At 42.1% G+C, this 26,348-nt stretch overlaps 1 protein-coding gene across 3 annotated transcripts in view; it reads right to left on the bottom strand.

Moving 5' to 3' along the window:
• The window catches only part of TDRD3 (tudor domain containing 3), a 207,916-nt gene that overhangs the window by 67,802 nt on the left and 113,766 nt on the right, over window positions 1-26,348 (bottom strand). For all 3 annotated transcript variants that reach the window (XR_005659787.1, XM_029057160.2, XM_029057163.2), the window contains exons 7-10: window positions 23,583-23,732; window positions 21,010-21,150; window positions 17,468-17,624; window positions 15,850-15,975 (exon numbers count right to left, since the gene is read on the bottom strand). Coding sequence is in view for 2 of the 3 variants with exons in the window: in XM_029057160.2 (XP_028912993.1) it covers window positions 15,850-15,975; window positions 17,468-17,624; window positions 21,010-21,150; window positions 23,583-23,732 (574 nt within the window). In the remaining variant the exon portion in view is untranslated. The remainder of the gene's footprint in view (window positions 1-15,849; window positions 15,976-17,467; window positions 17,625-21,009; window positions 21,151-23,582; window positions 23,733-26,348) is intronic.

Here is a 26,348-nt window from a genome sequence, read left to right as displayed (position 1 = left end):
TTAAAATCATTTCTGCTCTCAGAGGTCTTCCCCGATTAAGCCTTCTTTTCACCTACTCTATCTTCCTTGTCGCCTATGTACTTTATAACTGTACCCTTTCAGCAGTTGATATTCACCACCCCCTCAGCCCCAAAACACATACGTACATATTCACAATTTACTTATATTAATGTCTGTTTCCCTCTCTAGAATGTGGGCTCCTTGTAGGCAAGGAACGTGTTTACCACTCCTGTGATACTGTATACTCCCAGGTGCTTAGTAAGGTGCTCTGCATACAGTAAGCCCTCAATAAATATCACTGATTGATTGACTGATCAAGTGCTTACTCTGTGCAGAGCACTGTACTACGCGCTTGGGGAAGTACAATATTATAGTGCTTGGCACACAGTAAGTGCTTAAAAAATACCATTATTATTACTATATAATAGAGTTGGTAGAAACATTCCCTGACCAGAAGGAGCTGTACATCATCTATGCACTTCAATCTGTGACTTCTGAACACTTGACATTTGCCCCATCCCTTACACCATAGCCCTTATGTACATATCTTTAAATTATATAAGCTACTTACTTACTATATTTATGTCTGTCTCCCCCTCTAGAATGTAAGCTTGTTGTAGGCAAGGAATATGTCTGTTAATTCTGTTGTATTACTTTCCCAAGCACTTAGAACAGTGCTCTGCATATAGTAAGTGCTCAATAAATACTACTGAATGATTGAAAAAAGGAGCTAGCTCTGCACATATTAAGCAGTCAGTAAATACCACTGCTTGACAATTGTTGATGTTCGTGGGGAGAGGCTGGGTAACTAATCTATTTCTTGTGATCATCACGCCTTACATTTTATGATACACATCCATTTCTCTGAAATCAACTTGAAGGAAACAGAGTTAAAAATCAGAGCTACATTAAGAAAGGAGAGTGCCTGTTCCTTTACAGTGTCACAAACACCTAGTAAAGTATTATTTACAATGAGGATGCTCAAAAAATACTTGTTAAACTACTAAAACGGGACTAGGGGACTTGAATTCAGAAACCATTAATCAATGTACAAAAGTGTATTAAGGTTATCACACTTACTATCTCTGAAACAAGTGGCCCCTTGAGCTTTGTGCAATTCACGGGCCCTCGAGCTAAGTGAAATTCAGGATCAACATAGAAATATGCAGCCTCAGAGACAGATGAGGGAGTAGAGGAGGGATTTTCTTCTTCAAGGGTCTCCTCACAACCACTAGAATACTACTTTTCACAGCCACCTTAGAATGAGCCAAGAGGAGTTAAGTTCTAAGAATGAAATGAAACTGCAACTTGGCTTTCTTTTTCAGTCTCTCTAAAAACAGAGTAAAACTTTCTCTGCTAGGAGACATGAGAGGGACCTCCTCACAATCTCAGTTACACTGTTAACTCATACAGTCTATAGTTTTTCTCTGGCTGCTCTCTTAAGGAAGCCCTAACAAATGACTTTCCTTAATGATGGCTTCAAATGTTCAAAATGCTGCATGTTACTTTAGATAGGTATGGAAATACTGAGAATGAGTTTGATTTGAAAATGACCTGCCAAATCAGTGACGTCTGGGGCAGTGTCCACATAGGAGGTTTTGTTGCACTTAGCTGAGCTTAAGTTCTCAAGTGAGCACAATAGTTTCTCAATTTTTAGGCTACTACTGATGAAATAATAACATTAATAACAATTGTGGTATTTGCTAAGTGCTTACTATGTGGCAGTACTAAGCACTGGGGTAGATCAAAGCCTGTATTGTATAGAAATCTACCACTGTTTGTTTTCAGTGCTGCATTACTGACTGCCTAATGATCAAGAATACAACCGAGAAGAATACTGCACAAACAAAAGTCCTTCTCATTCTGTAGCTATGGTTTGTGGCTGATGCAGCAGCTGGAATTGCCTATCTTTTCATAGATAAACATATAAACATATAGATTTTTTAAAAAAAAATTCATGAAAGAATAACAGGAAACAAGGTTACCAGATTTGATCACACTTGCTTAGGTCACACTGATTTAATAAATGGATAATATAAGTTTAAATTTAATTCAGATTACAGGGATAGTTGGATTCCACCATTCATTCAATAAAATCTAAATTCTAATTGTATTTAGAGACAACTGCAGATGATCCCATTATTTGTGGAGGTGGCATTGTACTGCACAATTACCTCTTTAACCAAGCACATCAAACTTATTCCTGTATATTGGCCACATGCAGTTATACATTCAAATGCTGACTGCATTTTTAAAAATGATTAATGATTTGTTTGTAAAATTCTCAATTACTCAATTCATTATTATTAAATATGGCAAAATAAAATTAAATTGGCAAACATACTTTTACTGAAGTACTAACTACTTTCACAGTGATAGTGGCTAGGACTACAATTATTGTTTCAAAGATGCAGTGCTCCTAGATTAATATGCTGAAAAAAGCAGGAATTGGAAGACTTTAGGGAGGAAGAATGATCAAGCCACAGAGGCACAGAAACAGTGGCACTCTCTACCCTCTCTCACCCAGATGATCTTCCCCTCAGACAGTAAGACTGGCCCCAACAGAAGAGTTTACCTAAAACAACCCCTCCATTGCAACTTAAGTTCCTTCAAGTGCTTGATATTTCCCCCCCTGCACATAATAATAATGTTGGTATTTGTTAAGCGCTTACTATGTGCTGAGCACTGTTCTAAGTGCTGGGGTAGACATAGGGGAATCAGGTTGTCCCACGTGGGGCTCACAGTCTTAATCCCCATTTTACAGATGAGGGAACTGAGGCACAGAGAAGTTAAGTGACTTGCCCACAGTCACACAGCCGACAAGTGGCAGAGCTGGGATTCGAACTCATGAGCCCTGACTCCAAAGCCCATGCTCTTTCCACTGAGCCATGCTGCAAATCAGGTAAAGAGTTGGTAGCAGGAGGTATCATCCAACTTGCTGGGCATCTGACTGAGTATTCATCATACCATGTGTTATGCCCAAAACAAAATGGATTAATAGCCTATAGCCTATCTATGGAATATGAAAAGATATATATATATACATATATATATATATATGTGTGTATATATAAATTCAACTCCTTAACCTGCCTTCTGAAAGCTAAGACAGGATGTAAGGAGTTGAATTTCAATTGCAGGACTCAAGAGTCTCTGATTACTAACGGCTCTTCTTGGACACACTAATTTCCTAGATCATCACGATATAAGAATCATTATAAGATGCATAATTATTTATGTACATCACTAGTGAAAATGAAAAGCCAAATGCTCTTTGATATATATATATCTGTACCATAATTCTCTGTGTTATCTTCCTGCCAAAACTGAGCCTAGATTTTCCCAAGTACTCCTAAAGCAAATCATTACAAAGGCCTTTTTGTACTGACAAATTTTTTTCCTCCAGGATGATGTTAAAAGGAGACTGCCACAGAATGGATTTAACATACTTTAAAGATTACTACTTTATCCCACTCTCTGAATCCCATACACATTCTTTAAAAAAATAGTAGTGCTTTAATTCCTCTACTGATCTGCTTCCAGTTTTCATGGGTGTTAACCTGACAATAAGGAAGGGCGTCAACTACGGAATCAAGGCTTATATAGTATTAGGCAAGTTTTGAAACTCTTAAAAAAACTTATGAATTCTTATAGAATTTATGTTCTCATCCTTTTCGCATTGCCTCAAGGTGTTAAGACTTACCACAGGCATCCCTAAAATAATCAAAGTCCTACTACAACAAACATAGAATAATTTTAAAAGTCTTTTCTTCTTAGTTATTCGGAAGAAGCCTAATTTTTAATTTAAATATGGCAGAAATTTAGTCTATCCAGTGGTAATTCTGAAATGAGTCATCTAGAACCTTGAAACACTTAGGGTTTTAAACCATCATTCCAACTTTAAATGTTGGAAGGCAGGTTTCCCAGTCAAAAAAAAATAATTCTTTCATTTTAAATCCTTCCATTCATTCATTCATTCAATAGTAATTATTGAGCGCTTACTATGTGCAGAGCACTGTACTAAGCGCTTGGGATGAACAAGTCGGCAACAGATAGAGATAGTCCCTGCCGTTTGACGGGCTTACAGTCTAATCGGGGGAGACGGACAGACAAGAACAATGGCACTAAACAGCGTCAAGGGGAAGAACATCTCGTAAAAACAATGGCAACTAAATAGAATCAAGGCGATGTACAATTCATTAACAAAATAAATAGGGTAACGAAAATATATACAGTTGAGCGGATGGGTACAGTGCTGTGGGGATGGGAAGGGAGAGGTGGAGGAGCAGAGGGAAAAGGGGAAAATGAGGGTTAAGCTGCGGAGAGGTAAAGGGGGGATGGCAGAGGGAGTAGAGGGGGAAGAGGAGCTCAGTCTGGGAATGCCTCGTGGAGGAGGTGATTTTTAAGTAAGGTTTTGAAGAGGGAAAGAGAATCAGTTTGGCGGAGGTGAGGAGGGAGGGCGTTCCAGGACCGAGGGAGGACGTGACCCAGGGGTCGACGGCGGGATAGGCGAGACCGAGGGACGGTGAGGAGGTGGGCGGCAGAGGAGCGGAGCGTGCGGGGTGGGCGGTAGAAAGAGAGAAGGGAGGAGAGGTAGGAAGGGGCAAGGTGATGGAGAGCCTTGAAGCCTAGAGTGAGGAGTTTTTGTTTGGAGCGGAGGTCGATAGGCAACCACTGGAGTTGTTTAAGAAGGGGAGTGACATGCCCAGATCGTTTCTGCAGGAAGATGAGCCGGGCAGCGGAGTGAAGAATAGACCGGAGCGGGGCGAGAGAGGAGGAAGGGAGGTCAGAGAGAAGGCTGACACAGTAGTCTAGCCGAGATATAACGAGAGCCCGTAATAGTAAGGTAGCCGTTTGGGTGGAGAGGAAAAGGCGGATCTTGGCGATACTGTAGAGGTGAAACCGGCAGGTCTTGGTAACGGATAGGATGTGTGGGGTGAACGAGAGGGACGAGTCAAGGATGACACCGAGATTGCGGGCCTGCGGGACGGGAAGGATGGTCATGCCATCCACGGTGATAGAGAAGTCTGGGAGCGGACCGGGTTTGGGAGGGAAGATGAGGAGCTCAGTCTTGCTCATGTTGAGTTTTAGGTGGCGGGCCGACATCCAGGTGGAGACGTCCCGGAGGCAGGAGGAGATGCGAGCCTGAAGGGAGGGGGAGAGGACAGGGGCGGAGATGTAGATCTGCGTGTCATCTGCGTAGAGATGGTAGTCAAAGCCGTGAGAGCGAATGAGTTCACCGAGGGAGTGAGTGTAAATGGAGAACAGAAGAGGGCCAAGAACTGACCCTTGAGGAACTCCAACAGTTAAAGGATGGGAGGGGGAGGAGGCTCCAGCGTAGGAGACCGAGAATGATCGGCCAGAGAGGTAAGAGGAGAACCAGGAGAGGACAGAGTCCGTGAAGCCAAGGTGAGATAAGGTATGGAGGAGGAGGGGATGGTCGACAGTGTCAAAGGCAGCAGAGAGGTCAAGGAGGATCAGAATGGAGTAGGAGCCATTGGATTTGGCAAGAAGGAGGTCATGGGTGACCTTAGAGAGAGCAGTCTCGGTAGAGTGGAGGGGACGGAAGCCAGATTGGAGGGGGTCTAGGAGAGAATGGGAGTTAAGGAATTCTAGGCATCGATTGTAGACGACTCGTTCTAGGATTTTGGAAAGGAAGGGTAGTAGGGAGATAGGACGATAACTGGAGGGGGAAGTGGGGTCAAGAGCGGGTTTTTTTAGGATGGGGGAGACGTGGGCATGTTTGAAGGCAGAGGGGAAGGAGCCCTTGGAGATTGAGTGGTTAAAAATAGAAGTTAAGGAAGGGAGGAGGGCAGGGGCGATGGTTTTAAGAAGGTGAGAGGGAATGGGGTCCGAGGCGCAGGTGGAGGGGGTGGCACTTGCGAGGAGGGAGGAGATCTCCTCTGAGGATACTGCAGGGAAGGATGGGAAAGTAGGGGAGGGGGTCGGTGGGGAGGAGGGGAGAGGCGGAGGGGTGACTTTGGGGAGCTCAGACCTGATCGTGTTGATTTTCGTGAGGAAATAGGTGGCCAGATCATTGGGGGTGAGAGATGGGGGAGGGGGAGGAACAGGGGGCCTAAGGAGAGAGTTAAAGGTCCGGAACAATCGGCTGGGGTGACGGGCATGGGTGTCGATGAGGGAGGAGAAGAAGCTTTGCCTGGCGGAGGAGAGGGCAGAGTTAAGGCAGGAAAGGATAAATTTGAAGTGTGTGAGGTCGGCTTGGTGCTTGGACTTTCGCCAGCAGCGCTCAGCAGCTCGAGCATAGGAGCGTAGGAGGCGGACGGAGGAGGTGATCCAGGGCTGTGGGTTAGTGGAGCGAGAGCGGCGGAGGGAAAGGGGGGCGAGAGAGTCGAGATGAGTAGAGAGGGTGGAGTTGAGAGCGGAGACCCGCTCGTCGAGAGTGGGAAGAGAGGACAGGGTGGCAAGGTGAGGAGAGATGCTATTGGAAAGACGGATGGGATCGAGAGAGCGGAGGTCTCTGTGGGGCAGTAGCGAAGATTTGCAGGGGGAGGGAGTGTGAGAGATGAGGCAGGTGAGAAGGTTATGGTCAGAGAGAGGGATTTGTTAAAAGTCAAACAGTTTTTTCAATTTCCATCATTTTTCATAAAAAATGAAAAAGTAATTGACACCAATTACAGCAGGAAGAGTGTTCTATACTGAAGTCAGGCTTCATTTTCCAAGCTTAAGTTTCATCTGACTAGCAAGCATGAACAAAATTAAATTGCTTTTAATAATACTTTGCAATAATAATTGTGGAATTTGTTAAGCACTTACTACATGCCAGGCACTGTACTAAGTGCTGGGGTAGGTAACAGGGTGATTGGGTTGGACACAGGCAGCTGTATCAGCCACAAATAACAATTTGCATTTCAACACCCAAACTACATAAGCTACAAAGTCACAGAATTTTCCAACAAAATGAAGAAGCTATACCACACTAATGCACCATAAAATCCTATTCATAGGGCTAGAGTGTAAGGGTGGCTTCAGATATTTGGTCTATTGATACAAAGAAGAATTTTCCGGCCTTTCCATTCTGTACTGATATCATCAAATCACACTGCTTGTGAACTCCATATGATCAATCAATCGGTGGTATTTACTGAGCGCTTACTGTCCTGAGAAACAGCGTGGTTTAATGAGAAGACCATGTCACTTGGAGTCAAAGATCTGGGTTATAATCCCGGCATCAACACTTGCCTGCTGTGTAACTTGAGCAAGTCACTTAATTTCTCTGTGTCTCAATTTCCTCATGGGTTAAATGCTTGTCTCCTTTAGACTATGAGGGTCATTTGGGAAAGAGACTGTGTCCAATATGACTACTTTGTATATACCTCAGCACTTCACCCACAGCTTGGAATATAGTAAGCATTAAATAACACAGTTATTAGTATTATTATATTGTGACCTTGGGCAAGTCACTCAACTTCTCTGTGCCTCAGTTCCCTCATCTACAAATTGGGGATTCAATGCCTGTTCTCCCTATTTTGGATGTGAGCCCTAAGTGGGACCTGACTATATTGTATCAGCGATTAGTACAGTGCTTGGCACATGCCAAGTGCTTAACCAAGTGCTTAACCAAGTGCTTAACTTTGAGAAGCAGCGTGGCTCACTGGAAAGAGCATGGGCCTGGGAGTCTAGAGGTCATGGGTTCAAATCCCGGCTCTGCCACCTGTCAGCTGTGTGATGTGGGCAAGTCACTTAACTTCTCTGTGCCTAAGTTACCTCATCTGTAAAATGGGGGCCTCACATAGGACAACCTGATTACCCTGTATCTACCCTAGTGCTTAGAACAGTGCTCTGCACATAGTAAGTGCTTAACAAATACCAACATTATTATTATTATTAACCCAAACCACAATAATAATAATTACTATTATTATTGAACATATTGGTATCAGGCAGAAACCCTTTGGAGCTCTAGAACCTAGAGTTCTATGTTACCCTACCAGGTCCTTTTTACTGGAGGTGCCACTTACACCTCTGGCTGGGTGCTTTAACAGTTCTGCCAGAGAAGAGTTTTGAAAGGCCAAAATAGTGATAAGACTAAGGAATGAAAAAGAAAAAAATTAAGTGGCAAGATCAAAATATTATGAGGAGGAAACTGGAAGTATGGTGACCATATTTTTTTCAAAGTTCATCATAGTAGCAGTGAAGGGGCTTTTAAGTGGGTAGAATTTTTAAGGGCACTAATTTGTACTCTGATACATGGTCCTATATGCAGATGATAAGCAGCTTTCAGCAGCCTCTTGAATTTCCCATCTGTTCCACCATGATCACACCATCACCACACCACTGGCTTGCCTCAAACCTGTAGAAAGTAGTTCTGTTTTAACAATTTTGGGTTAAATACTGAAATGAACAGAAAAAGGGGAGCCAAACAGACCAAGGGCAGCTTACCTATGTGCCTGCTAGCTATACTCCCTGTTAGGTTTTGGAAGAACTAGCCCAAGATGCTGACTTTTCACAGAAAACCTTCATTCCACATCTGCCCACTTACAAAGCTCATGTTTAAAGCCTCCTAAAAACCCACTAACTCCAATAAGCCTTCCCCAACTAATTCCCAATATGCTGAGCAGAACCATTCCAACTTCAATATTGACTATTCGACTACTTATTTTGATAGTTTATCCTTGCATATTCATTCTACTCCCTATTAAATCTACTCTTCTTAATGCTCTCATCAATGGTAAATAGTATGCCTGACTCACAGACTAAACTGTGTACTTCTTGAGGGTAGGGAATGAGTCTTTTGCTTCTGCTGTATTTCTCAAGCATTTAGAACAACATGTGACATCCTGTACGTGTTTAACAAATACTTCTACTACTACAATTACTAGTAGAGCAAATGAAGAAAGCACAAATTAAAGAAGTGCTCAATAAATATTATTGATTTGACTGATTTGGGTGTTTTTCACGCTGGTGCCTGTCATCCCATTCCAAGAAGAGACCCCTAGATTCAGCCCGAGACCCTCGATCTTTGGTGCCAAAACTTACAAGGGCACTAAATGCATCATGACAGCACAACAAATTTGCTACCCAAAGCCACAGACAGTTTTTATGTCGATCAAACCTATTCACAATGGAACCTTTTATGGCAAATGAAAGAGTCTTTCTGTGTGTTGGGTACAGTGCCAGCCTTCGGGTATGAAAAGGACAAAGCAATACTACTTTCTCCTTTACGGGCATTTTGGGCCTAAATATTATCCCCTTTCACCCTCATTTTTAGATTCTACATTTCCCAGATCTGCTCCCAAAATATGTTCTGCCTGCACTTAACATTTCCTCACCACTCTATCTCAGAAGGGGATTACCGGAGAAATCAGTTGCACAGCAGGCAGGAGAAATGAAGCCCAGCCTGCCTAGGAGGAGAGCAGCTGTGAGATTGCAGCCAGCAGAGCAAACCACACTGAGCAATTCTAAGTCCCCAGGTTGCTGCTACTGAAAACTAATGATTACAGTCCCTTTTCTGAAGAAACAGAGCAGGAATTTACACAAACAAAAATGGATTCCTGGCCCCAGAAAGCTTCCCACTGCTCCTAAAAACTATTAATATAGGCAGTTGGATTCCTTTGCCTTCTCCCTTCAATGGTATTGACCGACTCTCCTAGGAATTGGAAGTGCAGTATGATCTATTTGAATAGACTCAAGCAATTGTGTTGGCACCTCTTTGTCCCAGCAAGTGCCCTGTGGAATTCAAAGCCTTTCTGTCTCTGATATAGCCAACTCTGCTAAAGCCGTAGCTTTTTCCTATTGCTTTTAAAATCAGGCTTCAAATCTAAGGATGCTGCTATCCCTCAAAAAATCCCTCCACCCCCACAAGGAAGGATTATGCAGTCACTCCTACCTATCACTATTTTTCTTCTTTTACCTGCAGGTAAGCCACTATCTTATGAAAACAATTGAGTGAAGAGGAAAGTTTGAGAAGCTAAGGGAATATGAGAAAATGCTGAAGTTTCATGGGGTGCCTTGGAGGTTAGCCAACTAGTAGAGAGGAAGATAAGCACAAAGCCTGGGGAGGCGGGAATGGGACGGGGAGACAGATGGGAGCAGAGTACATCCAGACTGTCACTGGTTTCTCAATTCCTACTGCTGAGAAAGGTTCTGCTTGACATAGGGAAAGGCTGCGGAGGAGGCATCAGCTTCCTTCTCTCACCCCGTTGCCACTTCCACACTATCCCTCCTCCCCCTTCCCTCTCCTTCCCCTCCTTTGAAGCCCATATCATTCGCCTCTACCACCCCCTCCAGATACTTGTAGCTGTCACCTACCGCCCTCCTGGTCCCACCTCCAACTTCTTCAACCACCTAGACCCCTTTCTCACCTTCCTTCTCACCTTCTCTCTGCCCACTCTGATCCTCGGAGACTTCAACAACCACATGGATGTACCCGGTGACTCCTCTGCCGCCCGCCTGCTATCGCTCCTCGACTCTGCCGACCTCCTCCTCCACCATACCGCGCCTACTCACCGACTCGGTCACACCCTCGATCTCATCATCTCCTACCGCTGCACTATCTCCTCCCTCACCGACTCTGAAATCCCTCTCTCTGACCATAACCTTCTCACCTGCCTCATCTCTCACATTCCCTCCCCCTGCAAATCTTCGCTACTGCCCCACAGAGACCTCCGCTCTCTTGATCCCATCCGTCTTTCGAAAAGCATCTCTCCTCACCTTGCCGCCCTGTCCTCACTTCCCACTCTCGATGATCAGGTCTCCGCTCTCAACTCCACCCTCTCTACTCATCTCAACTCTCTCGCCCCCCTTTCCCTCCGCCACTCTCGCTCCACTAACCCACAGCCCTGGATCACCTCCTCCGTCCGCCTCCTACGCTCCTATGCTCGACCTTTCTCACCTTGGCTTCACGGACTCTGTCCTCTCCTGGTTCTCCTCTTACCTCTCTGGCCGATCATTCTCGGTCTCCTTCGCTGGAGCCTCCTCCCCCTCCCATCCTTTAACTGTTGGAGTTCCTCAAGGGTCAGTTCTTGGCCCTCTTCTGTTCTCCATTTACACTCACTCCCTCGGTGAACTCATCCGCTCTCACGGCTTTGACTACCATCTCTACGCAGATGACACGCAGATCTACATCTCCGCCCCTGTCCTCTCCCCCTCCCTTCAGGCTCGCATCTCCTCCTGCCTCCAGGACGTCTCCACCTGGATGTCGGCCCGCCACCTAAAACTCAACATGAGCAAGACTGAGCTCCTCATCTTCCCTCCCAAACCCGGTCCTCTCCCAGACTTCTCTATCACCGTGGATGGCACGACCATCCTTCCCGTCCCGCAGGCCCGCAATCTCGGTGTCATCCTTGACTCGTCCCTCTCGTTCACCCCACACATCCTATCCTTTACCAAGACCTGCCGGTTTCACCTCTACAGTATCGCCAAGATCCGCCCTTTCCTCTCCACCCAAACGGCTACCTCACTATTACGGGCTCTCGTTATATCCCGGCTAGACTACTGTGTCAGCCTTCTCTCTGACCTCCCTTCCTCCTCTCTCGCCCCACTCCGGTCTATTCTTCACTCCGCTGCCCGGCTCATCTTCCTGCAGAAACGATCTGGGCATGTCACTCCCCTTCTTAAACAACTCCAGTGGTTGCCTATCGACCTCCGCTCCAAACAAAAACTCCTCACTCTAGGCTTCAAGGCTCTCCATCACCTTGCCCCTTCCTACCTCTCCTCCCTTCTCTCTTTCTACCGCCCACCCCGCACGCTCCGCTCCTCTGCCGCCCACCTCCTCGCCGTCCCTCGGTCTCGCCTATCCCGCCGTCGACCCCTGGGTCACGTCCTCCCGCGGTCCTGGAACGCCCTCCCTCCTCACCTCCGCCAAACTGATTCTCTTTCCCTCTTCAAAACCCTACTTTAAAATCACCTCCTCCAAGAGGCGTTCCCAGACTGAGCTCCTCTTCCCCCTCTACTCCCTCTGCCATCCCCCCTTTACCTCTCCGCAGCTAAAGCCTCATTTTCCCCTTTTCCCTCTGCTCCTCCACCTCTCCCTTCCCATCCCCACAGCACCGTACTCGTCCGCTCAACTGTATATATTTTCGTTACCCTATTTATTTTGTTAATGAATTGTACATCGCCTTGATTCTATTTAGTTGCCATTGTTTTTACGAGATGTTCTTCCCCTTGACGCTGTTTAGTGCCATTGTTCTCGTCTGTCCGTCTCCCCCGATTAGACTGTAAGCCCGTCAAACGGCAGGGACTGTCTCTATCTGTTGCCGACTTGTTCATCCCAAGCGCTTAGTACAGTGCTCTGCACATAGTAAGCGCTCAATAAATACTATTGAATGAATGAATGAACAACAGCAACTTCACTCTCTGATAATGCCCTTTTACATCCTCCACAGGACTTAGAGTAGTCATAACAAAAGGTGGCTCTAAACAAACTGGCAGAGATTTCTCCTACTTGCCCTATTAATGCCACTCATATTGACATAGGAACAGTTCATCCTTGAAGAAAAATAAAACTGGAGAAAAATCATGTAAAAGGAACTGGTTAAAATAATAATGATGGTATTTGTTAAGTGTTTACTATGTGCCAAGCACTGTTCTAAGTGCTGGGGTAGAAACAAGGTTATCAGGTTGTCCCAAGTGGGGCTCACAGTTTTTAATCCCTATTTTACAGATAAGGTAACTGAGGCACAGAGTAGTTAAGTGTCTTGCCCAAAGTCACACAGCTGACAAGTTGTGGAGCTGGGATTAGAACCCACGACCTCTGACTCCCAAGATCATGCTTTTTCCACTAAGTGACACTGCTTTCTGTGTGCTCATTCATTCATTCATTCAATAGTATTTATTGAGCGCTTACTATGTGCAGAGCACTGTACTAAGCGCTTGGGATGAACAAGTCGGCAACAGATAGAGACAGTCCCTGCCGTTTGATGGGCTTACAGTCTAATCGGGGGAGACGGACAGACGAGAACAATGGCAATAAACAGAGTCAAGGGGAAGAACATCTGGTAAAAACAATGGCAACTAAATAGAATCAAGGCGATGTACAATTCATTAACAAAATAAATAGGGTAACGAAAATATATACAGTTGAGCAGACGAGTACAGTGCTGTGGGGATGGGAAGGGAGAGGTGGAGGAGCAGAGGGAAAAGGGGAAAATGAGGGTTTAGCTGCGGAGAGGTAAAGGGGGGATGGCAGAGGGAGAAGAGGGAGAAGAGGAGCTCAGTCTGGGAACGCCTCTTGGAAGAGGTGAGTTTTAAGTAGGGTTTTGAAGAGGGAAAGAGAATCAGTTTGGCGGAGGTGAGGAGGGAGGGCGTTCCAGGACCGCGGGAGGACGTGACCCAGGGGTCGACGGCGGGATAGGCGAGACCGAGGGACGGTGAGGAGGTGGGCGGCAGAGGAGCGGAGCGTGCGGGGTGGGCGGTAGAAAGAGAGAAGGGAGGAGAGGTAGGAAGGGGCAAGGTGATGGAGAACCTTGAAGCCTAGAGTGAGGCTTATAGTTAGAAGCTTATAGTTAGAAGCAAAGCCCCAAACATGACAGAAGTGATTCTACTCTTGCAGAGTCGATTCTCTTCGTATGAAACTTGGAAAGAGTCACATATAATGGGGATTAATATTAGAGCCCCATGTGGGACAACCTGATTACCTTGTATCTCCCCCAGCATTTAGAACAGTGCTTGGCACATAGTAAATGCTTAACAAATACCATCATTATTATTATATATATGTTCTTATCTGATTAACACTGGTAAAGTCGAGATCTGATGTGCACAAGTAATTACTAACCAGTGATTTCTAAGAATCAGCAAGGCCGAGAGGAAAGAGCAAGGATCTGGAAGTCAACAGATTTAGTTCTAATCCTAGCTCCATCACTTGCCTTGCTATATGACCTTGGGCCAGTCACTTCACTTCTCTGTGCCTTTGTCTCCTCATCTATAAAATGGGGATAACTGTGCTCCCTCCCCTTAAGACTCTGAGCCTTATCTAATATTAATAATAATAATAATGGTATTTGTTAAGCACTTACTAAATGCCAGGCACTGTTCTAAGAGCTGGGGTAGAGCCAAGATAATCAGGTTGGATACAGTTCTTACTCCTACCCCTTTGCTCCAGAGCCACTGTGTTCCTCTCCCAGAGTCCTGTAAACCCAGATACCATTTCAGAGCTGCAAGACTCAGTCACAGAGGTGGCTGGGTGTAAAGTGACCAAACTTAAGGTGCCTGGTGCCACCAGTACCCTAGATGGGGAACTGACCTGCCAAAAACCAGACTGACCATTATGGACTATGGTTCACTAACAGTTTTAGACCATGTTAGTCAGATTTTGGTGAGAGTTAAATACTTTTCAAACATTCAATCAGAGATCCTGCTGAAAAGTGGCAAGGGGTTAGCAGAGATGGAAAAGAGAAAGTACATTTGCCAGAAAACAAAGAGGTAAGGAATAGTCCAGGATAGATCCAAACCTCTCATGGGAGGACATGGAAGAGGCAGAGGAAAAAAAAAATCTCTCATCTCTCCTGGCTCTGGTACAATGTCTAAAAAGAGGGATTCTGCAAGGTAAGAAGTCTTTTTATAACCTAATTAAACTGATGGGAAGATAGGCCAGATAAGTGGGTGTGATCTATTTAAAGGTTTGATGGGTTTAAATCTTAACCTGTGGTTTTGAATTTTCATTTGAATTTTCTTTCTGTATTCTTTTTAAATATATCTCCAAATTAAAATGGTAGGCATTGGCTAAAAAGAAAATAAAAGCCTAATCAAAATATATACAACAATGATTACAATGCATTTGTTAAATTTAAAAATATTTTTCATTATTATACATTTATTCAATCGCATTTATTGAGCACTTACTGTGTGCAGAGCACTGTAGTAAGTGCTTGGAAAGCATAATTCAGTAACAGAGACATATAATTATGGTATTTGTTAAGCACTTACTATGTGCCAGGCACTGTGCTAGCGTGGGGTGGATACAAGTAAATTGGGTTGGACACAGTTCCTGTTCCATGTGGGGCTCACAACACTTTAGAGATGAGGTAACTGAGGCCCAGAGAACTGAAGTGACTTGTGCAAAGTCACACAGCAGACAAGTGGCAGAGCTGGGATTAGAACCCATGACCTGACTCCCAGACCTGTGCTCTATCCACTACTCTGTGCTTACACTTAAAATGTAAATTTTCAGCAGGTTAAATTGTTAATAGAAAAACATCTGTGCTTTTAGAATTAGTATTCCAAACCAGCTGCTACCCAGCTCCCTCATTCAGAGCCTTGAAACTTCAAGTTAAAAACCGCTTTTTAGATATCTGAAACTACATATCAAAAGAGAAAATTAGTTAAAATGAAATGTGCACTTACTGCACATATATCTACAAATAATCTCCTAAATTGATCTCCTTAGCAAAACAGCTCTGCCCAGCATCAGCTACTCATCATTTAAGCTTGGGTGTATGGAGGAGGATAAACTTGCAATAATATCTTATATGAGGATCAATAATCCCAATCCTTTGAAGAAAATCCAGAGATAATGAAGCATTAGTAGAACTTTGAGAAGCACTAAGAATGTTTCTTGGAAAGCAATGAGAGACTCGGCATACATCTGAAAGAGGGTCATTATTCACACTGACAGACAAAACACACATACAAACACATAGAGTGGAGTTTATGTTTCAAAAAATGGCAGAAATTAATAGAAAAGGAAAAACTGTAAGAAAATTCCAAATTCCCTATAGCACTGCCTAAACTTCAACCATAAAAGTTGTATACTGAATAAAGGATTCACTGCCCATAATTCCTCTCTGGATCCCAAAAGTGGTCTGTATGTTTGTTTGCAAGCTATCACAGGCCAAAAGTGTAAACCACCTAATGGAGAGAGTACAGGTTGCATTTTTGCTTTGAACTTACCTTCCATATTTAAAGTCCCCATTTTGGATTCCAAAAAGTCAAATAATGTGCTGGGTGCTGAAGGCCGAGCATTTCCTAATTCCTCCTCATCTTCAGTTCTTGTTCGTCCTCTACCTTTCCCTTTCCCTAAAAGTTGAAATGAGGTACAATTTAATAGTTGTACAGATTGAACCACGTTCACAGATTTTTTTCCCCACTTCCACAATTTTTGAAAACAATATAGTTATTGTCTCAAAAAGAGAAATGTATCAGGATCACCTCTCATTTCAACATTTAACTTTTGAAAATTGGCATGTTTTATTTACATTTCAAATGTAATTCTTCTCAAAAATTAGTGAGAAAGATTAGCAAATGATAAATCTTATCTTGTATTTCCAGCTAAATCAGTCTGATCTTCTGAACTGCCACCTATTCCTCAGACAGTTGGGAAAAATTCTGACCTCTTCTGCAAAGAAAACATTATACTTGCAATGTCATTAACTCAAAGAGGCTATTATATAACTTCTATATACTGACTGGGGTTTCTCAGAAAAATGATGGCAGCCCTATCAAGTCAAAAAGTATGCAAAAGTCTTAAGTGCACTACCTCTGATGGATCTTTACCAAGGTAAAAGACACCCCAGAAATAATGGTCCTCCACAGCAAATGATTTAATTGTTTCTCACCCATAGGATAAAACTTAATGTGTTTTTTTCCAGGTTAACATCATTAATAATGATGGCATTTGTTAAGTGCTTACTATGTGCCGAGCACTATTCTAAGTGTTGGGCTAGATATAAGGTAATCAGGTTGTCCCATGTGGGGCTCCCAGTCTTCATCCCCATTTTACAGATAAGGTCACTGAAGCACAGCGAAGTCAAGTGATTTGCTCAAAGTCACACAGCTTATCAGTGGCAGAGCGGAATTAGAACCCATGACCTCTGACTCCCTAGCTCGGGCTCTTTCCACTTAGGCAAGCTGCTTCTCTAGCCACATATTGCTTGCTTCTTATTTAATTATTGAAGGAATTTAATCAATTTTATTTACTGACTGCTTATTGAATTTAGAGTTCTGAACTACGCACTTGGGAAAGTACAATATGACAGAGTTGGTAGACACATTCCCTGTTCACAATGAGTTTATGGTATTGGCGGGGGGGAGACAGACATTAATCTAAATAAATAAATCAATTATGGATATGTACATAAGTGCTGCAGGGATGAGAGATGAATAAAAGGGTGCAATCTAAGAGCAAGAGCAACACAGAAGGGAGTGGAAGAAATGGAAATGAGGGCTTAGTCGGGAAAGGCCTCTTGGAGGAGATTTACTTTTAATAAGGCTTTGAAGGTGGGGAGAGTGATCATCTATAGGATATGGATGGAGTGAATTCCAGGCCAGAAGCAGGACATGGGCAAGAGGTTGGGAGAAGCTGAAAGAATGTACTGGACATAAACCTTCTTGAAGAAAAGGTTTGACATTATCCAGCCCATCTAGCCAGGCATTCCATCTTTAAACTGTCAAGTGTCACACACACACATGCACAATCATCCCTCAGTGAAACCAATTTCAGGTCAAGGAACTTCTCCAGGGGAAAACAGCAAACAAACTGTAATGTGACCCAAGGCTTGGTAAATAATACCTCTCATTGGTGGACCCAAACTGGGTTTCTGCTTGTTGCCATTAAGAAGAAAATTTAATGCTGCTTCTAAATTGTTTCCATTATCCATAAGGGCCTGTCTCGATGCTTCTTTACTGAAGCCCATTTCTATTATGTGCTTCAGGGCCTTCTCATCAACCTGTAATGAAGGACACATTAGTTTTCTCCTTTATTTGGGAAGAACATTACATACTGGGCTGGGGAAGAACCTAAAATAAGGCTATATTTTTATTCTTGTTTTGTCTCTAACAATAAAAAGTGAACAGAAAAATAAAATTTAATTAAAATGTTCAAAAAATTCCTACAGAAATACTGTAATCAATGAAGAGAAAATTACTCAATGGAAAATTTATGCTTCTCAAATTCTAGAAAGAATGATTCTTACATAAAATGGACAAGGCAATATTAATCATTTCAAAATCAATAGCAGCAGACTAGATTTAGAGGAAATATCAAAACCGAAGACATAATGCTCTTTTCATATTAAAATAATTCTGGTAAAAGCTAAATGTAAAGTTAGCACATATGGGTATAATACTTAATTATGAATACTATAGAAGAAATTGTTTGACTTTATGGACAATTCCACAGTGCTCTCAAATACAAGAGTAAAATTTAAAAGGAGACATAGTGACATAAGCCAAAATCAAGCAAGCAAGCATTTACTGAGTTCCTGCTGTGCAGTGACCTGTACTAAACACTGGGAGAATACAAGAGAATGAGTAGATACGATGCCCTGTCCTCAATCTAATGGGACAAGATATATCAAGAATCACTTCCTACCAAGAGCATTATATGTAAAGGACATTAGTACATTTTCTGCAAGGGTAAAGAACTATCACTAGTAAGTGACATGGAGCCCTATGTAATAGAGTCAGAAACTATTTCCTTTCTACTAAAATAAGCCACTTTAATTTTTGAGCATAAATTTATATATTATATTTATATTTTACATTATTAATTATATTAAGATATAACATATTTATATGATGTTGCTATATTTGTATTATTATATTTTGAGCAATATAGTCCCTACATTTCTGGGGAAGATGACTGACTCCAGAATTTAATTTTAAAATACTAATTTTCATTTAACACTTTATAATATAAATTATATATATTAGGACACAGTTTCTTACATTCTGGGATAGGTGTTCTTAAATAGAAGATGTTGTAGAATAGAAAAAGAAAATTCCACTTTAATTCTAATAGTACCCTAAACAATCTATAGTAGTCCATGTTTCTCTTCAAGAATTAACTGGAAAATGTACTGAAAATCACATTTGGAAACAGAAAGAGTACCTAGTGAAATTCAAGGTGTTAACGGGAAATGAAAAAGCCTTACAATTCTTTACAAGGCTAAAACCCGAAGTGAACTACTGTGTTTGACTTTCTTCTCTCCCACTAAATGGTAAACTCCTCCCATTCTACTGTAAACTCCTTGAGGGTAGGGACTGTGTTTGTCAATATCTGACAGCTCATATACAGAGCTCAGCATTATTTTAAGTGCTTAAATACTATTATTATTACTGTTACTATTTTTACTACCAAATGTACTGGACCCTTCCAAGCATGGGTAGAGTGCTCAGCACAGAATGCTCAACAAATACCACTGTTTGATTAACTGCCTCTTAAAAGTAATCAATATTACCTTACAGGGAATTAATATTTAAAAATCAGTTTCCAGGAAAATCTATTTTAAGTAACTGTTTCTCTAAATGCTAATATAGGACCGATAACCGGGTAACCACAGATTTTGCCACCAGCTATAAAAAGTAATTCTTGCAGAATGGCATCACTTTATAATAAATAAGTCAATTTACAGTCATGTTATGGTAACTATGCTTCCCTATTATTTCAAATTGCAACTTGAAAGAGTACACTGTAGCAGAAATGACTGTGCCTAGGAAAACGTTGTGAAAAGTTAGGCACTAAATCATTAACTGACTCATTGTTTAAAAATTACTTATAAAACAAATGCTATTCATTTAATAGTATTTACTGAGTGCTTACTATGTACAGAGCACTGTACTAAGTGCTTGGAATGTACAATTCGGCAACAGATAGAGACAATCCCTGCCCAATGATAGGCTCACAGTCTAATCAGGGGAGACAGACAGACAAAAACAAGACAACATAATCACGATAAATAGAATCAAGGGGATGTACACCTCATTAACAAAATAAATAGGGTAATAAAAATATATACAAATGAGCACAGTGCTGAGGGGAGAGGAAGGGAAAGGGGAAGGAGCAGGGGGAAAGGGGGTTTAGCTGAGGGGAGGTGAAGGGGGGAAAGGGGAGAGAGCAGAGGGCGGAGGGGGAGCAGAGAGGGAGCAGAGGGAAAAGGGGAAGCTCAATCTGGGAAGGCCTCTTGGAGGAGGTGAGCTCTCAGGAGGGCTTTGAAGAGGGGAAGAGTTAGTTTGGCAGAGGTGAGGGGGGAGGACATTCCAGGACAGCAGTAGGACATAGGCCAGAGGTCAACGGCGGGATAGGCGTGAACTGGGGACGGTGAGGAGGTGAGCGGCAGAGGAGCGGAGCGTGTGCGGTGGGCAGTAGAAAGACAGAAGAGAGGTTAGGTAGGAGGGGGCAAGGTGATGGAGAGCCTTGAAGCCCAGAGTGAGAAGTTTTTGTTCCGTGTGGAGGTTGATAGGCAACCACTGGAGGTTTTTAAGGAGAGGAGTGACATGCCCAGAGCGTTTCTGCAGGAAGATGATCTGGGCAGCGGAATGAAGAATAGACTGGAGCGGTGAGAGACAGGAGGAAGGGAGATCAGAGAGAAGGCTGACACAATAATCCAGTCGGGATATTATGAGATATTATTAAGATAGCCATTTGGATGCAGAGGAAAGGGTGGATCTTGGCAATATTGTAAAGGTGAGACCGGCAGGCCTTGGTGACGGATTGAATGTGTGGGGTGAATGAGTGAGCTGAGTCAAGGATGACACCAAGGTTGCGGGCTTGGGAGACGGGAAGGATGGTCGTACCATCCACAGTGACAGGGAAGTCAGGAAGAGGACAGGGCTTGGGAGGGAAGACAAGGAGCTCAGTTTTGGACATGTTACAATATGCCAGGCACAGTTCTATGTGCTGGGGTAGACACAAGGTAATCAGATCGAACATGGTGCCTGTCCCACATGGGGCTCATGGTCTTAATCCCCATTTTGCAAATGAGGTAACTGAGGCACAGAGAAGTGATGTGCCTTGCCCAAGGTCACACAGCAGACAAGTGGCAGAGCCCAGAAATAGAACCAGATCCTACTGACTCCCAGACTCATGCTCTTTAAGATATCATGATAGGTATATTTTTCCTGTGGTTGTTTATTATTGCTCTTTAGTAAAAAATAATTTAGTTACAAGGGACCATTAGAAATCCAAATGAAACACCCCATTAAGTTGTTCTATTGGTTTCCAGAGTAAAAAAATAACTTGAAAACAAAACATTTAAGACATTAAAGAAAAACATTTTAATAATAGTTTTTGATCACACATAAATTTTAAGTCTATTTAAATGTTCGCCTTACCAGCTCTCTATAGACACCCTCATGCTTTCCCTCAGGTTTTGATATTTTTTCTTTCTGGAAAGTTTCCCTGTTTCGATTTCCTCCAGCACTCACGTTGAGATTGCTTCTAGCATTACCACCACCTCCTCCAAATGTCTTGGTCTTTAGAGTAAAGGAAGAAAAGAGGGACATGTGAGCAGATATTTTTAGTAAAATAACCTTGAAGATTAAACTACTACAAAAGAATGCAGCAAAGCTGGGATATCTTAATTTTTACGACATTTAATAAAGAATGTCAATTTCCATTTTCCCCAAAGCTCAAAGTAGGTGGTTAAAATAGTTTATAAAATTTTACTTTTTTTACCCTGAGACAAATCATAAAAATAAATGTAAACCTGTAGATAAAATAATGATAAAACCCCTGGATGATTAAATGGGAAAAGAGCCACCACAATTTTATAAAATTGGTACAAATGTTTGAAAATTCACTGGTCATTAAGAACTGCATTGAAAATCTTATGTTCTACTTACAATGAACTAATTTGTTTAAAGACAGATCTTCACAGGCAGTCTGTAAATATATTTCACTTCAATTTGACACTAAAAAACAAAAAATATATGAAAGCCAATATGGCCTAGAGAAAAGAGCAATGGTTTGGGAGTCAGGAGGGCTAGTTTTAGTGCAGGCTCTTTGAAAGGTCTTAACTTACTTAACTTCTCTGTGCCTCAATTTCCTCATTATAAAATTCTGTTCTTCCTACTTCTTAACTGTGAATCCTGAATTGGAACTCTGTCGCCACTCTCAGTATCTTGTATCTACCCCAGTGCATATCACAGGGCTTGACACACAGTAAGGACTTATTGATGCTAGTTATTTAAAAAACATAAAACAAATTTATATACATACAATATTTATATAACAAAGTGTAGCATTCAAACGACTACAAGGTAACAGCAATGGGATTCAGAGAGAAGCTGTGAACTTGAAGGGAGCCAGAGTATAGCAGTGCTTTAAAAATAATAGTAATGATGATGGTATTTCTTAAGCACTTAATATGTGCCAAGCACTGTTCTAAAGAAATAAGGTTGTCCTATGTGGGGATCGCAGTCTTAATCCCCATTTTACAGCTGAGGTAACTGAGGCACAGAGAAGTGAAGTGACTTGCCCCAAGTTACACAGCTGGCAAGTGGCGGAGCCAGGATTATAATAATGTTGGTATTTGTTAAGCGCTTACTATGTGCCGAACACTGTTCTAAGCGCTGGGGTAGACATAGGGGAATCAGGTTGTCCCACATGGGGCTCACAGTCTTAATCCCCATTTTACAGATGAGGGAACTGAGGCACAGAGAAGTTAAGTGACTTGCCCACAGTCACACAGCCGACAAGTGGCAGAGCTGGGATTCGAACTCATGAGCCCTGACTCCAAAGCCCGTGCTCTTTCCACTGAGCCACGCTGAGGATTAGAATTTATGACCTCTGACTCCCAAGCCCCTGCTCTTTCCACTAAATCACGCTGCTTCAGGAGAACTTTGGGCATGGAGGGAGGGATGGCCAATGAAAGACCCAGATGGAGAAGAACACTGTAGAACTCTCCAAACTGCCCATAGCTAGTTTCAACTCACTCCCAAAAGCTCCCTGGGGCACTACAAACCCACTGCCCCATCTCAGGGTAGCAGCAGAAAAACCCTTATAGCATAAATAATGCAAATTCAGATAAGTGAAATACTGTCTACAAGATAGTCAAAGAAGTAGTAATGGTCAAAATGTTTTTGAAACAGGAAGGACATAAGCTAAAGCTGATACTTCAAGATGACTCTTGATATTGTAGTTGCTCAAGAAATTAATGTGAGGAAACTTAGTATTTAAAGGATACAATTCAAAGGAGGATTTAAAAGGAAAAACAATTTAAGTGGAAAAACAAATTCAAAAGCTCAAGATAGCCAGCCAGTAACTAACATCCTGCCAGATGTATGTAGACCCCGCTTTGACTATAAGGCAGTTAGAATGCTTGCTAACCATCTTCTCATTTGTTGCTCTTCTGAAGCCTCACTGACTGATTCACTTACCTGCTCTTGCCACTGCTGCAACCATGCATGTCTCTGTCTTCCTGTGAGAAATTATGCCTGAGTGTGGATGTGTGTGGTAAGGGTCCACATTTGTTCATGCACAAATTTTAAGTCTACTTAAACGTTTGCCTTACCAATTCTCCATAGACACCCTCATGCTTTCCCTCAGGTTTTGATATTTTTAAGGTTAACTTCTGTGTATCTGAGGGTGAAGATCTGCTCAATCAAATAGGCTCTATCTGACGTGATGAACAGGTCTCTAGGCAACCCTATTTATGGAAGTGCTGATCACCCTGACTGGGCAAAGGATTACTCATAAAAAAAAACCCACTATTATTACATATGTACAATATAAAGAGATGATATTGACAGATTCAAAAATCTCACTGGGATGGGGAACAATGGAGGAGATGAATCCTGTTAATAGTTATGTCTTTGTCTCATGGGAAAGAAGTGGTAATACAGAGGAATAATTAAAATGCAGTACGAAAAAGATAAATATACAAAATGTTTAACAGATTTCTAACCTCTTTGCTCTTTGCAACTTCTGCAATTGCAGCAGTTCTTTGCTTTTCAAATTCATCATTTTCACTGGTAGGTTTGATGGGGATGGTAACTTGCAGTGTTTTTCGCTGATCAAGCTCTTTGCTGTCCACTTGTATGTGCGACATACACTTCTGGTGATTCAAATGCACATTCATTAGTCCAGCACAATATATTCACTAAATATTTTCCAATCATGGAGGAAGCCATCTTATAGCATTTACTCTCCTAACTGACCCAGCTATTGTGTATTTTTTGCAGCCCCCACACAGGAGAAGGGTTATTACTCAGAGAAAAAGAGGAAGGTAAGAGGGTAATTGAAGCTGCCTCTAGGATTTCTACTGCACTTAGCCCAGTACAGGCATTCAATGAATTAACCATCCTGACTTCTCTTCCTGCTCCTGATTCCCAAACCTCCAAATCAAAAAAACTACTGCCCCTTCTGTAGGCTGTATCAATGACATTCTCATCCTTAACTCTTGTTCTCTTCCTACCTTGGCACACTCCACCATCACTACTTACAAAAATAATATTTTATTTCCTCTCAAAAATCATGGAGTTGGGGGTTGGGAGGGAGGGAGAACAAACAAAGAGTTATGGTCCTCTTTCTTAGCACTTCACAATCTAAATAAATAATTTAAAATTAATGTTGATTTAAAAGAATATTACTAAATCACAGAGTATGTTTCGGTAATCTTTTCAGTGCTTCCAAAGGGTAGAATTAGAAATATATAAGAAACTAAATATAAGAAATATAAAGACAGTGAAATAATTACAGGCAGAAGACTCTAATATATACTTATAAAGTAACAGAATTTATATCAAGGTTCCTAGTTAGGTTTTGTGATCATTATTTGGGATAGTTCTGGGTTTCAGAAGTCTAATTCTACAAAATAGAGGAGATTTGTGAATTGGAATTTGGCTATACTTTTTGTGACGGGGAAAAAGAAAAACTGGTTCTCTTTGGGGTTTTAAGGTAGATTGGACACATACCTCAATAGGTTGCTACCCTGCTCAATTTAATAGTCTATGAAAGTCTACTTTTAATTTTCCTCAGTTAACTGATAGAAGTTAGGCTTTGTCAGACAAGGTGCTGAAGGAAGGAATCAAGGCTTTCCTAACGATCTTTGAACTCTAGTTCACCAAATAATCTTGGAAATCCCTTTGTGCTTCAATTCCCTCACATATGTAAAACAGTAGGGAGTGAGGGCCTGCCTACACTTCACAAGAATACTTTGAATGTCTTTGAACTATAAATTTAAGTTCAAAGAATAATGGTCTAAAATACAAGACAGTCATTAAAAGTTTATTTGGAGAACTAACAGATTGAAACAGAACAATTATGAATAAGTTCCAAGGCTATTACTTCAGATTAATTTGAACAATTATTTTCATTCTCTTTCTTAATCCTAAAAGAGGACATAAAACAATGAATGTAAAAAGGCTGTAAATTACAAATCCAAAGTAATTTATTTATGGAAAAAATATTAATGAAACAATATAGTACTTTATGCAAATAAATTGTATTAGCATACACTACAAGACTTTTCACATGTTCCCAGGAAAATAAATTAAAAAAAAAATTACAGAAGTCAAACAAGGCAATATATTCTGGGTTACCATTACAGCAATTTTGCAGATCAAGAATGTAAGCGCAGCGTGGCTGAGAAGCAGCGTGGCTCAGTGGAAAGAGCATGGGCTTTGGAGTCAGGGCTCATGAGTTCGAATCCCAGCTCTGCCACTTGTCGTCTGTGTGACTGTGGGCAAGTCACAACTTCTCTGTGCCTCAGTTCCCTCATCTGTAAAATGGGGATTAAGACTGTGAGCCCCACGTGGGACAACCTGATTCCCCTATGTCTACCCCAGCGCTTAGAACAGTGCTCGGCACATAGTAAGCGCTTAACAAATACCAACATTATTATTATCTATTTTCCTTATCTACGCAGCAGTCATTTTTTCATAGTTGGTCAGAGGCTGGGAGTCATAACAGTTTTCTAAATCCCTTCTGAAATGTCCTAGAACTTCTCCTAGAGCCTGAATTCCAGAGTCATATTAAAAGGTTAGCGTCTGTGTGAAGATTTGAGTCAGAGACTGGGTCTGTTCTGATTATATTTACCCCAGCCCTTAGCACAGTGCTCAACAAATATCATAATTGTTCATACTGAGATTGTTTTGGAATCATATTCTGAGCATAGCAGCTCTTGATCTAAATGACTCTGTTTTTTGCCTCAGGAAGTCCCCCATTTCAGGTGGGATGTATACCACATGCGCAAATTCCACAAATTCTGGGGGACAGGAGATTGCTTCTTACCCAAATCAAATTCTTTTGTCATTGAAGAAAACACACTTGTCCAAATTCTTTTGTGATTGGCTAGTTCTCCTATATGTTGTAAATAAAGGCACAGCCAAACTTGGAGAGGGGTGCCGTGGCGTCACTCGTTCCTCTCAGGAGGTGAATGGGCACTCGGTCATATTCCTCCTTTTTCTGATCTATCCAGCACTGTCTCTGAGTGTTACTTTTCCTTGCTTGCGTCACCATCTTGGGTTCGAATCCTCACTGCTTTTTTCAGTTCCATTCTCTTTTCAAGTACAGAGATGAGTGAGGGGTGCCCCTAAGGTAGGTGGCTCCAGGGTAATGGCACCCAACACTGCTGTTAACATTAGTCCAGAAGTCAGAATCTGCCACTCCTCAGTACTCAGCCAGACCTTTGTGGCTATTTGGCCATGTGATAAAGAAATATATTCAAAGG

The sequence above is a fragment of the Ornithorhynchus anatinus genome, chromosome 2, assembly GCF_004115215.2.
Source record: "Ornithorhynchus anatinus isolate Pmale09 chromosome 2, mOrnAna1.pri.v4, whole genome shotgun sequence".
Classification (NCBI taxonomy): domain Eukaryota; kingdom Metazoa; phylum Chordata; class Mammalia; order Monotremata; family Ornithorhynchidae; genus Ornithorhynchus; species Ornithorhynchus anatinus.
The sequence above is the reverse complement of the archived record's forward strand: the minus strand, read 5'-3'. Positions and strand labels throughout refer to the sequence as shown.